Genomic DNA, 13,825 nt, shown 5'->3' with positions numbered 1-13,825 from the left:
GGAGGGTTGGGGGGTGGGGGAGGGAGATGTTGGCGAGGTGGGATTTGGGTTTAGGGTGGTTCTGGTTTTGGGTTGGGGGAAGACGAGGTGAGGTGGATAAAGATGAGGAAGAAAGTCCCCCATGCAAAAAAAAAAAAAAATTAAATTAAATGATTTTTTTTTTTTTAGTTTTTAATATTTAATTAATTTTTTAATAGAGAGTGGGTCTCGTCTCAAGTCATGTCACTATTTAACGGAAGAATTGACAGACAAATTGACTGAAGATATGAAATTGTAACAAATTCGTAAGATGATATATGACATTAAAATGTTTTAAAGATGAGGTATGAAACTGTGACTAACCCAATAATTATAGTAATTTTATGTAATTTATACTAACTTTAAGTAAAAGTGCCTAATTTAGTACCTGCAGAATCTATCATAGTGGTACTGCACAGCTGGATACTGTGAATAGTGAATATAGCTTGACGCCAACTGAATTGGCTCAGCTAGCTTTTCTTCCGGTTTTTTCACTTCTTCAATACTGACTACGGTGGTGAAGCCAAGCTTTTTCTTCAACGACTTGGCCAAACAAACGCCATCAAACTGAGACAAAACCGTGCTTAGATTCAAATTTGGTAGAGAGTGAGTTTCCAACATTGCCACAGACTGAGTCAAAACCGTGCTTAGATTTCAGATGGAATACAAATTAAGAGAGAGGGGTATTATTTATATATATATATATATATTTTTTTTTTTTGGACAATGCGTGCATTTTCTTCTTAGCGGATGAGCTCAGTCATCTACTAGCGAATAACGTTCATTCACATTAGAAATTCATAATCGAAAACGTTCAATATCTTAATCTTAATTTGAGACCATCCCTACAAAATAATTTGAATCATAAATTGTTTAGTCATCCAACATTATCAAATTAATAAATCAATGGTACATCATGAATATGTTACTTGATGCCTACATTGTTGATTTATTTGATACATTTAAATGATTAAACAATCTCCAGTTTAAATGATATTTTATAGAAATAGTTGTCAAATAAAGATTTAAGGGATTGAACCACTCCAATTATGAAACTCTACAGTAAAGTACGTTATTTGGGAGAATGTAAGTATTACCATGGAAGAGAATATGATATTAACAAGTGGTTTAACAAAAAATACATTAATTAGTACAGTATAATACACCCTTGTACCATACACGAATGTTCTCTAGTTTTGATTGGCTTCAAACATCAATTTAAGCCCTACCTATGTTAGAAAGTATATTACGCCTATGTGTCAATTTTATGTGTTTAAATAATTTATATCTCTATAAAAGTACATACAAAAATCTTCTTATCGATGATCATATCTTGTACATCCCCATTGGCAAACCGAAGTCAAAGTCTTTGAGTAATCAAAACAAATTGATCGTAAAAAGCAGTTTCCAAAATCTGAAAATTTTCCTCGTTCCTTTATTTGTTCTTCCTCTTAACACACAGAGATGAAGAAAGAGAAGGAATGCGAAAAGTCACAGAAGAGAGAAAGAAGACTTTGATATTACAGCAATAACAGTTTTTCATTACATTGGAAAATGACTTGGCTCACTATATATAGTAACTAGGATACTTAGTTAGTAAGTAAACTTGTAACTAACTAAAACCAACACTCTAGGATCATTACACATGTCATAGCAAAGATTATGCCACTTGGTATTCTTATGGTTAATACTTCCAACCTGCAGTCTTTGTTATATATCTTGTGAATACAAATGTGATAGAAGGCATACAAAGTCTCAGTCTTCTGTTTTTACGTAAATTAATATTTATGGTACTATCACAAATTTTGAATGAATTCTTTCTTGACGGCCAAACCACCATAATCAACTAACATGGCACTAAATAGGGCTTAGTATTGTGAATTTTGAATGAATTCTTTCTTGACGGCCAAACCATCATAATCAACTAACATGGCACTAAATAGGGTTTAGCATTGTGAACGTAGGGAGAGTTCCTTATATAATTGGTAGCTTGGGCAGTCTAAGGGACTCCAAATCACAATTATATAATTGCCATGTGCTCTGTCTTTTATTACCCATTTTCAAAAATGGCTAACTTAAAATATCATGCATAGGAAGAAATTGAGGTTCCACCATAAAATCAATTGATAATATGAAGAATAACACAACTTATTTATAAACTCATGCAAGGTATCTCCTCACATCATCATTCTCTACACGCCCCCTCACATGTATCTTTCAAGCCTAACACGTGGACACCATAATGGGGTGATGTGGAGTACGTGTGTTTGTTTGGTTGAACTGAACATGTGGAACAACCTGCTTTGATACCATGAAAAAGTTGATGTTCCACCATAAAACATATTGGTAATATGGAGAGTACCAACCTTAGTTATAAGCCTATACAAGGTCCATTCTCACATCAATGTGAAATTCATTCTCAACACATTAGGATCATAATCGTAAACATTCAATATCTTAATCTTAATTTGGGATCATTCACTAGTAAAAAAAACCCTTGCACGACGAAACACACATCGTTACCCAATGTCACTTTGCACGACGAAATTGTAAACTTCGTCGCGCAAAGTCTTGCACGACGAAAAACACATTGTCGTGCAAAGTTACTATGTGCGACGAAATTTTGCGTGACAAAACAACATCGTCGCGTAAAGTGACTTTGCGCGATGAAATTATAAACTTCGTTGTGCAAAGTCTTGCACGACGAAAAACACATCGTACTTTGCGCAACGAAACTTTAAACTTCGTCATGCAAAGTCTTTACAAAAATAAATAAAATAAAATAATTTTTTTTTAAATCTTTGTGCGACGTAATTCAAATATTTCATCCCCTAAACCAATTTATTTTCGTTTTTTATTTTGTAACACACCCCGACCGAGATCAGGGCGTGCTGGCCGCCACCCAGAGGTGACGTAGCCATGTGCACGTGCGGAAGCTAATAAAATAGTAATATAAAAAGTACGAATAATTAAAAACTAGCAACATAAGGTGATAAAACAAGTGCTAGCGTAAGTGAGACGCTAAGTTCAGAGCATCAAGTCTACAGCAGTCCAAAGAAAATGGTACGACAATAGTACACCCGGAGGTGACCCTACGCTGGTGAGGGTCTGTCAGAAATGCCGGGAAAGCCCTCTAGGAAACCACTGAACCTGCTAAGCAACTAGAACCTGGATGGGCGCAAAACAAAAGCGTGAGTGGGCAAAAACAAAGCTTTTCTAAAACCATTTAGTAAAATACATTCTAACCCCTCGCCGTAAAACCTGTATACTTCCCAGAAAATAAACATATATACGTATATATAGATATGCCAATCATGCTCGAGAATATGCCATGTCGAATCCTCATAATGAAATACAAGTGCTCAGGTATAAATCATAACAATAGCATATAATCTGGCAGCCGGAGTCACCTAACGTGACCTGTACGGCTGCATATAGAGCTCAAGTTTCAAACTAAATAACTGAACCTGCCCACGAGTCGGAACCACCTAAAGTGGTCTGTACGACAGGCCTGGGTGTAACATATATATATGCTCTAGTGCTACGATCACGTGAAGGCTGTGCGAATAATCGCGGGTCACCTACGAGTCAGAACCACCTAAGGTGGTATGTACGACAGGACTGTGCACCTAACTTGGATCCAAGCTGAGCGTGTGGTGCGGAAGGTGAACATCACGTGAAGGACTGTGCCCTACTCTGGGCAGGAGCACTAACACCGGGGGTGCAGGTTATGAGCTCTCTAAATATCTCAAATCACTACTGAATGTAAATATGAACAACGCTTACCTGGCACTTACCTGTGCGTCCACAGCACCCAAATATGCATATGTATATATAACCATTGATAAAGCAACTAACGATGCATGACCAATGATAATGCAATGCATGGCATATAACTAATAAACATTTAAATCAATTCTGGGAAAATATAGTATATAGGTATATACGGAAAACCAAAAGCCCACTCACTGGTATGTGGAAGGGTCGTAGCCCCCCTGCCTCGAGTGAGCACGCTCGTCATCAGGATACGTATCACCTATATGCGAAATAACTATAAAAACGTTAATTTTAAAGCACATAACCAACTTCTCGTAATAACTTCTCATACATTGCTCAAAATGGACAATTGAATATACCAACATGCTCTACACAACCTCAGGATCACACCCATATTTTTAGAAAAATTTTCCACCGCTGCACGCGCCCCCACGCGCCGGCCAAGGCACGGCCACACGCGCCGGCCACGCGCAGGCACGTGCCTGGCACGCTGACGGCGTCAACTGACGCCGTAAGGAATATTTCGTTAGTTCTAACGGATTCCGTTAACGACGTCAGGAATATTCCGTCAGATTTGACGGAATATTCCGTCTCCTTCCCCGACGAACCTCCGGCGCTGTCGCCGGCGCCGGAAAATCGCAAAACCTGCAACCTTCGTTTTCTCTCTCGTTTTTCAACCATTTTTCGTGATTCTTGCACCAAAATGAAACCTAAGACTAGTAGAACACGACCATACAATTTTTAAGGGTCAAAAACTACTAGATCTTACCTGTCCAAACCACCCAATACCGGTCAACTCCAAACGCAGTGATTCCGACGTCAAAATTCTTCGAACGAAGTACTCCGAGGCTCCTTGGGACCTCACCAAGCCACCCACGAGCTTTGTTTTCCCTAAAACGCAAGAAAATACGTTTGCATGAATAGTACCCCAAGTCGGACCTCGTGAAATCGACGTGAAAACGGTGATAATCTTACCTGAAAATGGTACAGTTGCACTCCTCTCAACCTCACGAGTTCGACAGTGGTCTTGGTTCCCTCGATCTGCTAAGGTTTGATGGGTTCTTGGTGTGTCCGTACGTGTTCGAAGAGAAAGGGAAGAAATGAGAGCACGGGAGAGAGACAGGGAAAGGGACAGAGAGACAGTGAGAGTGACAGTGTGTGTGTGTGTGTCTGTGTGGTTCCAAACATGCCAACAAAGCTCACAACGACAATTAAACGTAAAAGAAACGAACCAGGGGTAAAAGTGTCCTTTCACACGCACGTTTTCAATATTTCCGGGACGGGATGTCACATTTTGTACATATAACGCTTAAGAAATTGAACGGTATATATATTTATTAAGTAGCTTTAAATTTATTATTGTAGTTTGGATCGGGTTTTTGTTAGAAAAATATATTATTGTAGTTTGGATCAAATTTTTGTTAGAAAAATGTATTTTAAATTGACGATCGAATTAGTTTATTATATTCACATAGGGTCAACGAGTGTAACTCTAAAAAATCATCAAAATCGGAGTTGAAATAACCATTAAATCGTGATTTTTCGTTTATAACCGTCGAAAAGTTTTGTCTCATTCCTTGATCTCTGAATATTTATTTTTTGCAATTTTTGGCGTATATGATCTCAAACTATATATAAACAGGTTTGACAGTTGGATCGTTGAAACTAGTTTCGTAGAATGTGTATCCCATCAAAACAATAGATTCACTAACACTTAGAGTTTATGTATACTTTCATCAAGTATAACATAAAATTTTGTGGTGTCCATTAGTGTAAATATTTTAAATTGAAAATCGAATTCCTTCATTGTATTCATATAGGGTCAAGGAGTGTAGCTGTAAAAAAAATCATCAAAATCAGAGTTAAATAACCATTAAATCGTGATTTTTCGTTTATAACCGTCGAAAAGTTTTGTCCCGTTACTTGATCTCTAAATATTTGTTTTTTTTTAATTTTCGTCGCACAAAGTGTTTTTTGTAGTAGTGATTCCTACAAAATCATTTGAGTCAGAGATCGTTTAGTCATCCAACAATATCAAATTAATAAATCAATAGCCCATCATGAATACGATACTTGATACCTATACCATTGATTTATTTGATACATTTAAATGATTAAATAATCTCCAATTTGAATGATTTTTTGCAGGTATAGTGTTCAAATAAAGATTAAGAGATTGAACCAAAGTAAAATCATTCAAATTAGAGATTATTTAGTCATCTACATATAAGTTAATCATCTCCGATTCAAATTCAAATCCGATGGGGCAGGTTAAACTGAAATTTATAAAAATCCGTCCACTCCCAACCCGACCTCAATCCTATCATTTATTGGGTTGAGTTGGGTTGATGTCTTGTCGGTTTATGTCAATCCAAACCCAACTCAATTTTTAACCCGAATTCTCTCACACACATATTAAGACTTACGCTTCGTATTATTAAGCGAGGTACACTTTTTGGTAGGGATGGAATTTTTCAGAGAGAAAAGCAATTGATTTAAAAAATATTTCTTGTGAACTTCAGATCCATCTACTTGTAGGGAAAAGAGAAAATGGTCATAATCAAGTTCAACTAATTCATGTCATAGGCAATTACATTATGGAGCAAGTGGTTGGTTCTGGATATTCATGAACCAATTCACAGTACACTGGACGAAACTGGGGAGTGCAACAATATTGAACACAGCTTGCCGAAGGAACTGAAGGAGTTGGCTTTTCCACAGTTTTAACTGCCGGCTTCACTTTTTCAACTTCGACTATAGTGCAGGAACAGCCGAGCTTCTTCCTCAATGACCTCGTCAAGCAAACGGAGTCTACATCATCCCCAATCTGTTAGTGTTTAGGCTAGTTTTAGACTAAATTTCTCAGTGCAATTGTTATCAAATCAACAAATAATTGAAATGAGATTGAAGATGATGTATAGAAGGTGAAATTCAGGAAAGAATGGAGTTCATAGCTACTCGAATCTACGTTGGATTCCATCCACCAAAATTGGCTACAAAGTGGGGATTATAGCCGATGCACACCCACACTCGCAGCGTGACTATGATCACGTACTCAACACATGTTTTCATTAACTTTCTAACAAACTAGACATGTGGCAAGATATACACCATAGAGACATAATCTTGAGCGTTCATTACAAGGATTTAAATTCAACTAAAGCTAACACTTAGAACAATTCGATCTTCAACTTCTTCTTCCATGTTGCAGCTGCATTGCTTCAGTGATCCAGCTACCATGCTTATGCACCAAGACGATCACCTCAATATGATCTGTGTTTGCTCCTTCTATCACACTTTTGTAACACTTGCTTTCATTAATTTTGATACTCTAATTATTTACATGCCAACTATAATTAACAATGAAAAAGGTGAAAATAAATTTTGAATGATAATATCGAAAGGCGCGTACCCTTGTGCAGCAGCTGCAATCTTCAAGGCCTTGGTTCTGCATTATCACAGTACATTGGCACTATCTTCATTGCTGCACCATCAATTTGTGTACAAGATATAAAAATAATGTGATCAATTATACATTTAATTAATGTCAGTTAATTTGAAGAAAACCTTCTCGTTTTTAATTAGTTTCAGTTGGATGAAAGGAAAAAGATATATAATTTCAACAAAATGCAAGAGCAGGAGAATATATATATATATATATAGGATAGGGAAGGGATCCTTATTTTTTTTATATAAAAATGTAGATTAGTGGTAGGGTTCACACCACATCGAATTTTAACGATCCAAACCGTTTATTTTTCAAGTTGCACCTCATAGATTATCCTTGCAAAATATTAGTCAAATTGGAAATGTTTAAGACATCTAATTGAGTTAAAAAAAAAAATTAACGAATACCTTGTTATATAAGAAACAATGAAATTTTATCTTGATAATTAAATATGCAAATGATTTCGGATTGAATTGAATTTTTGTAAGGATGTATGAATCGAGACTTATAAAATAGACGGTTCGGATCGTTAAAGTTCGATGTGGAATGGGCTCCACACCTAATCCCCATTTTTTTCAAAAAATAAAGATCCCTTTGCATAAAGGACCTAATATATATGAAAAGGCTTACCAGCGGCATTTTGGAGAGAATATTGAAACATTGAAGCTTTAAGTTCTTGGGATGGAAACCCATGAATCTGTGGAAGTAGAACTACATATCGATTACTATGGTACTTATAGAAGATAGGAAGCAGATAGGAACCCTTAATATTTTTCTTGACTTTGTGTTACAAGTCCATATACATGCTACTCCGTACCAATTACATGAGATCGTATCTTTCTTTTTCTTTTCTTTTCATTTTTTTTTTGGTGTGAAAAATATGAGATCGTATATATCATATGGACAAGATTTTGTTTATTGTTATACAAGAACAGTCAGATCTGAAGAGATACTGAACTGAATAGGTTTTCCATTATGATAAAATTAGTTACAACCTCTATTTTTATATTACTCTGTAGCACCCCAGGTAGGTATGATTAATCCACTTGATCTACAACATAATGATAACAAAAGTTACTATTACTAGAATAAAAATGTTACTATTACCATATTTTTTATATAATATTTGTATCATCTCTGTAGTAGAGATGAGATTCACATGTGTTGGTGGCCTCTATCCTTATTAGAGATGGTACAAGTGTAAATTATAAATTTCAAAAATTTAGAATAATACATCGTCAAAACTAAACACAATTACTAGATGTTTATGAAGGCGCAATATTTAATTCTCACAATTCACCTTTGCTCATTGCCTTAAAGGTATGTAGAGTAATTTTTTGTTCTAGCCGTCACACTGTTGCGTAAATTTGTACTTCATTCATGTTATAATAAGTAAAATAATCATAAAATATAATAGTGACAAATATAGTCAAGCCTAAACTTTGTCACAAATTGTGTTAATATATATGCACGTTTACTTTCTTAAAAAAATACACACACACACGCGTTTTAACCCGTGTATATGTATACTTCTACAAATCTTGTTATCGATAATCAGATCTTGTTGTACATCCCTATTGGCAAATCGAAGTCAAAGTCTTTGAGTAATCGTAACAAATTGATCGTAAAAAGCAGTTTCCAGAATCTGAAAAATTTCCTCGTTCCTTTATTTGTTAGTCCAACCTGTAGCTATCTTTGTTATATATCTTGTGAATACAAATGTGATAGAAGGCATAGCAAAGTCTCAGTCTTCTGTTTTTACGAAAACTAATATATATGGCACTATCACAAATTTTGAATGAATTCTTTCTTGACGGCCAAACCACCATAATCAACTAACATGGCACTAAACTAAATAGGGTTTAGTATTGTGAAAGTAGGGACAGTTCCTTATATAATTGGTAGCTTGGGCAGTCTAAGGGACTCTAAATCACAATTATATAATTTCCATGTGCTCTGTCTTTTATTACCCATTTTCAAAAATAGATAACGTAAAATATCATGCATGGGAAGAGGTTGAAATTCCACTATAAAATTAATTGTCAATATGAAGAGTAGCTTAACTTACTTATAAGCCCATGTAGGTCTCTCCTCTCATCAATGTGGGATTCATTCTCAACACGCCCCCTCACATGTATCGAATTTTCAAGCCTAACATGTGGACAACATAACGGGTTGACATGGAGTGCATGTGTCTATTTGGCTAAACATGTTAGACTACATGTTTTGATACCATAAAAAAGTTGAGATTCCACCATAAAACCAATTGGTAATATGAAGAGTAACCAAACTTACTTATAAGCCCATACAAGATCAATTCTCTCATCAATCTGAGATTCATTCTCAACACATAGTGTGTTTGCTATGAAACATTGGTCCCAAAAATAAAGGAAACTAAATCCTTGCCATCACTACGTTTTCCTGAATTTTTTTTTTTCAATACAACAGCAAGAAGCTACGGGATTTTTTTTTTATTCTCTTTTCATACAACAACATTCCGTGGCGATCGAAGAATGTTGTTATCACATATGAAAAGTGAATATTTTATACTCAAAACTAACACTTTGGATAACTAAAACGATGTCATCACTAAATGCTCTGTTAATTGTAAATTATTAGTGAAATTTTTAGAGCCTTGATTTATTGAGATAAAGTTAGGGCCATAATTCAAAGAATGCAAACGGTACATGTATGTAGAACGGGCAAATGTGTCTCAGATCATTTCATCTTTGCATGAGCATTTTACGAATGTGTCTCATATTAGGTTTTAGTGGAAGATGCTAAGTGTTTGCTGCAATCGGTGGCTGAAGTTTCTTGCTTCCTACATCCGCCACCAAGCAAAATGTTTAGCACATGGGCTTGCTTATTTTGCCCTTTATTCTAGTGGTGATTGTACTTGGTTGGACGAACTTCTTATTGTTAACTGTCATTTACTTGATCAAGATATCTTCTTGCCCTATATTGAGTAGCCTATTTCTGTCTTTTTGAATGAAATTTATGTTGTCTCTTATAAAAAAGGGTTTATATCACAAATGGTCCCTGAAATTGACCTACACCATTAAGATGGTCCTTGAAATTGAAAATTAATCAATATAGTCTTTGAAAATAGGTGTCACAAATCAATGTGGTCCTTCCATCACAATACCGTTAAAACTTATATTACGTGCTGACGTGACACATAAATGGGGCCCACAAGATATAAGAGTTTTTATCACAAATGGTCAATAAAATTGACTCACACCATCAAGATGGTTCCTGAAATTGACCCATCATCAAGATGGTCCATGGACTTGAAAATCAATCAACGCAGTCCCTGAAAATAGGTGTTGCAAATCAATGTGTCATCCCGTTACAATTCTGTCATATGTTCATGTTTAATAATTGATTAAAAAAGTTGTCAAAAACTTCTGTGCACAAAGAGATTATCTCAAGGCAGAGCTCGCAATTCTCCGCGTCACCAAGATCACTGGGGGAGCGCCTAACAAGCTCTCCAAAGTTAAGGTTGTGAGGTTGTCGATCATCCAAATATTGACCGTAGAGTCACAAAAGTCATCACCAATCCAAGTTGTCGCCGAAGGTTGTCTCGATCCTGATCCAATTCGATGAAGGGTGTGAAAATGAGTGTTTTAAGTTTTTTTTTCTTTTTTTGGTTTTTTTCTAGAGAAGAGACAACAAGGGCTACCATAGATGAAGGTAGAATAATATGGGTTGGGATCGGAGGTGATTGCGGGACTGAGTTTCTGGGTTGACAACTTTTTAATTAATTATTAAATTATTAGACATATTTCTAATTTATTTTTTATTTAGTTAGACTTGTGGGCCCATTTATATTCCACCTCAGCACAGAACAAAATTTTTGACATAATTACAACGGAATGACCCCATTGATTTGAGATATCTATTTTTAGGAACTACATTGATCAATTTTCAATTTTAGAGACCATTTTGATGGTGTTAGTCAATTTTAGGGACCATCTTGATGGTGTGAGTCGATTTCAAGGACCATCTGTGATAAAAAAAAAAAAAAAGACTTGTGAGACCCATTTATGTGCCACATCAGCACATAACAGAATTTTTGACAGAATTGTGACGGAAGGACCATATTGATTTGAGACATCAATTTTCAGAGACTACATTGATCGATTTTCAATTCCGGGGACCATCTTGATGGTGTGAGTCAATTTCAATGATCGTTTGTGGGAAAAAAAAAAAAAAAAAAAAAAAAAAAAAGCCAGCAAGTATTTGAAGTTCAATTTTCTCCTTATTGGAATCTCAGTCACACACAAAAATACATTTAAAATTAAGAAATCATTAAACGGAAGGGGAATATATATATATATATATATATATATATATATATATAGACACATACATACATATGTGTGTGTGTGTCAAAGGACAATTACATAATGGAGCAAGTTGGTTGTGGATATTCACGAACCACTTCATAGTACATTGGAGGACATTGCCGAGTGCAATAATAGCTTGCTGATGACGTGCATTCAATAGTAATTGGGTTTTTACCATCATTATCGTCTTTCACTTGTTCCATGTGGACTATGGCGGCGAAGCCGACCTTCTTCCTTAACAACCCCGTCAAGCGAACGGAGTCAACTCCATCTCCTGTCACCTCCAGATGATCTTTGTTTTCTCCTTCTAATGACACTTTGCTCACACCTGCTTTCATTTTAACGATCATCAATTAATTACTTAATTATCCAACTCTAATCAAATATGAATGAAGAAATGATATAAAATAAACTCAATTACATTACCGTATGCAGCTGCTGCAATCTTCAAGGCCTTGGTTCTGCATTTGTCACTGTGCATTTGCACCTTCACTAGTATCTTTTGCTGCATCATATTGTATAAATTAATGCCAAACATATATTGTTAAAATCTTAGATCTTTTATAGAGAACGTTTTAATCGGGAAATTCAGAAAAAAAATGTATTCTTGCCTCTTTTATGTGTAAAAACTTAACAGACCCCATAGTTTTGATTGCATTCAAACGCTTTGACTAGTTATTATTGCTCGAGACCCCGTCAGGAACAATTGATCCTATAATTTTGCATGTGAAAAGACTTAACTGACCGATAACTTTTTCTAAATTTTCAATTCGATAAAATGTAAGAGTAATACTAATGAAATGTTTTAGAACAAATTAAAACGCTTACCTTCATGTTGGTGACTTGAAAGAATGTACGAAATAAGTTTTAAGCTTGTTGGGATGGAAAACTCTATGAATCTATGAATGAATTAATCTGGGAAAGTAGAACTACATATTTATAACGACCTTAGTCCTTGAGTATTACTCCTTCCTTCCTGTTGACTTGTATTTATAACGACCTCAATCCTACCAATTACATTCGACAAAAAAAAAAAAAAAACAAAAAAAAATCCTACCAATTACATGGGAGTATATAGAGACAAGTTTTTTTCGGAATAAGGTACAAAAAGTCAGATCCATATTTTCCGCGGTTTCGCAGACTTAGTCCTGCTAATGGTACTGCAAAACCTGATCTGTCCGCTCAGCTATTGGCAAATAAAAGATTATACATGAACATTCTTAATTCTTAATTCTCTATGTAACTCTTTTTTTGTTAAACTTTCTCTATGTATTAATACAGGCAACCCAAAGAATTTTTCTGTATCACTTTTAGATTTTTTTCCTTTCCATTTTCTGGCATTTAAATCAGTTTTGTTAGGGTGTTTCCAGTGATTGATCAGTAGTCTCAACACCCAAAGACTGAGTAAATCAGTTTTAGACCTGGTTTGGTACTGAGGTGATTCTGAAAAAAGCTGCTATCAAAAAAAGCTGGGAGCTGTTTTTGTGTTTGGTAAACACTCAGCTTCAGCTTTTTTTTCACAGTTTTGGGTGAAAAAAAGCTAAAAACAAGAAGCTGCAAAACCCAGCTTTGAAAAACCGGCTTTTTTTCACATCTGTTTTACATAAAAGTTTACCAAACACTCTAATACTGCTTTTTTTTTTTTCAAAAGCACTTTTACAAAAAAGTTTACCAAACACTCTGCTGCTTTATTTCACAACTGCTTATTCTCACAGCACAGCAGAAGCAGTTTTTTTTCAAAGCACAGCAATACCAAACCAGCCCTTACTAGGGTTTTTGGTAGTGTCAGTAAATTTTCAAGAATACGGTTCGATCGACCACAAAAAAAATTACTTTGTTAGAGGATTAAACTAATCTAGAATTTTCACTCTTTATTTTGTTTCATTGCCTTAGGTTAATTAATTAATTGTATAGCTCAGGGAATGGTCTTTTAGATGAGAGATTGGTAGGCGGTTCAGCTCTCAGGGAATTAATGGTCTTTTAGATGAGACATTGGTAGGCGGTTCAGCTTTGCAAACTCACAACTGGTGGGATGCTATCCACACACAGCTTTGTACTTCTACATACCCTTTTCAATTTTTGGTTGCCAGATCAAATGAATTGAAGAAGATCAAAGAAAAAAAATTAACAAGAGATGTGTGGGAGGTACAAATAGGAGTGCAGATAGCACCACCCTGTACATATCAGGCTGTGGAAAGAATTGATTGTACGTGGTTTTGATCCTTGTATGAAT

General features: G+C 35.4%; 1 protein-coding gene across 2 annotated transcripts; it reads right to left on the bottom strand.

The window, feature by feature from the left end:
- Positions 1–399: 399 nt before the first annotated feature.
- LOC137741596 (heavy metal-associated isoprenylated plant protein 47-like) lies at positions 400–12,109 on the bottom strand. Of its 2 annotated transcripts, XM_068481290.1 has the most exons (3): positions 12,019–12,103; positions 11,859–11,920; positions 400–585 (listed from the first exon to the last, which is right to left on the bottom strand). In XM_068481290.1, the coding sequence occupies exons 1-3, from the start codon at positions 12,101–12,103 to the stop codon at positions 400–402; spliced, it is 333 nt and encodes a 110-aa protein (XP_068337391.1). The 2 variants fall into 2 exon arrangements, with proteins under 2 accessions (XP_068337391.1, XP_088535251.1); XM_088679125.1 differs by lacking the exon at positions 400–585 and having other exon boundaries at positions 11,610–11,920; positions 12,019–12,109.
- Positions 12,110–13,825: the final 1,716 nt, after the last annotated feature.

Source organism: Pyrus communis, chromosome 11 (assembly GCF_041283825.1).
Source record: "Pyrus communis isolate YQ-2024b chromosome 11, ASM4128382v1, whole genome shotgun sequence".
NCBI classification, from domain to species: Eukaryota; Viridiplantae; Streptophyta; class Magnoliopsida; order Rosales; family Rosaceae; genus Pyrus; species Pyrus communis.
The sequence above is the reverse complement of the archived record's forward strand: the minus strand, read 5'-3'. Positions and strand labels throughout refer to the sequence as shown.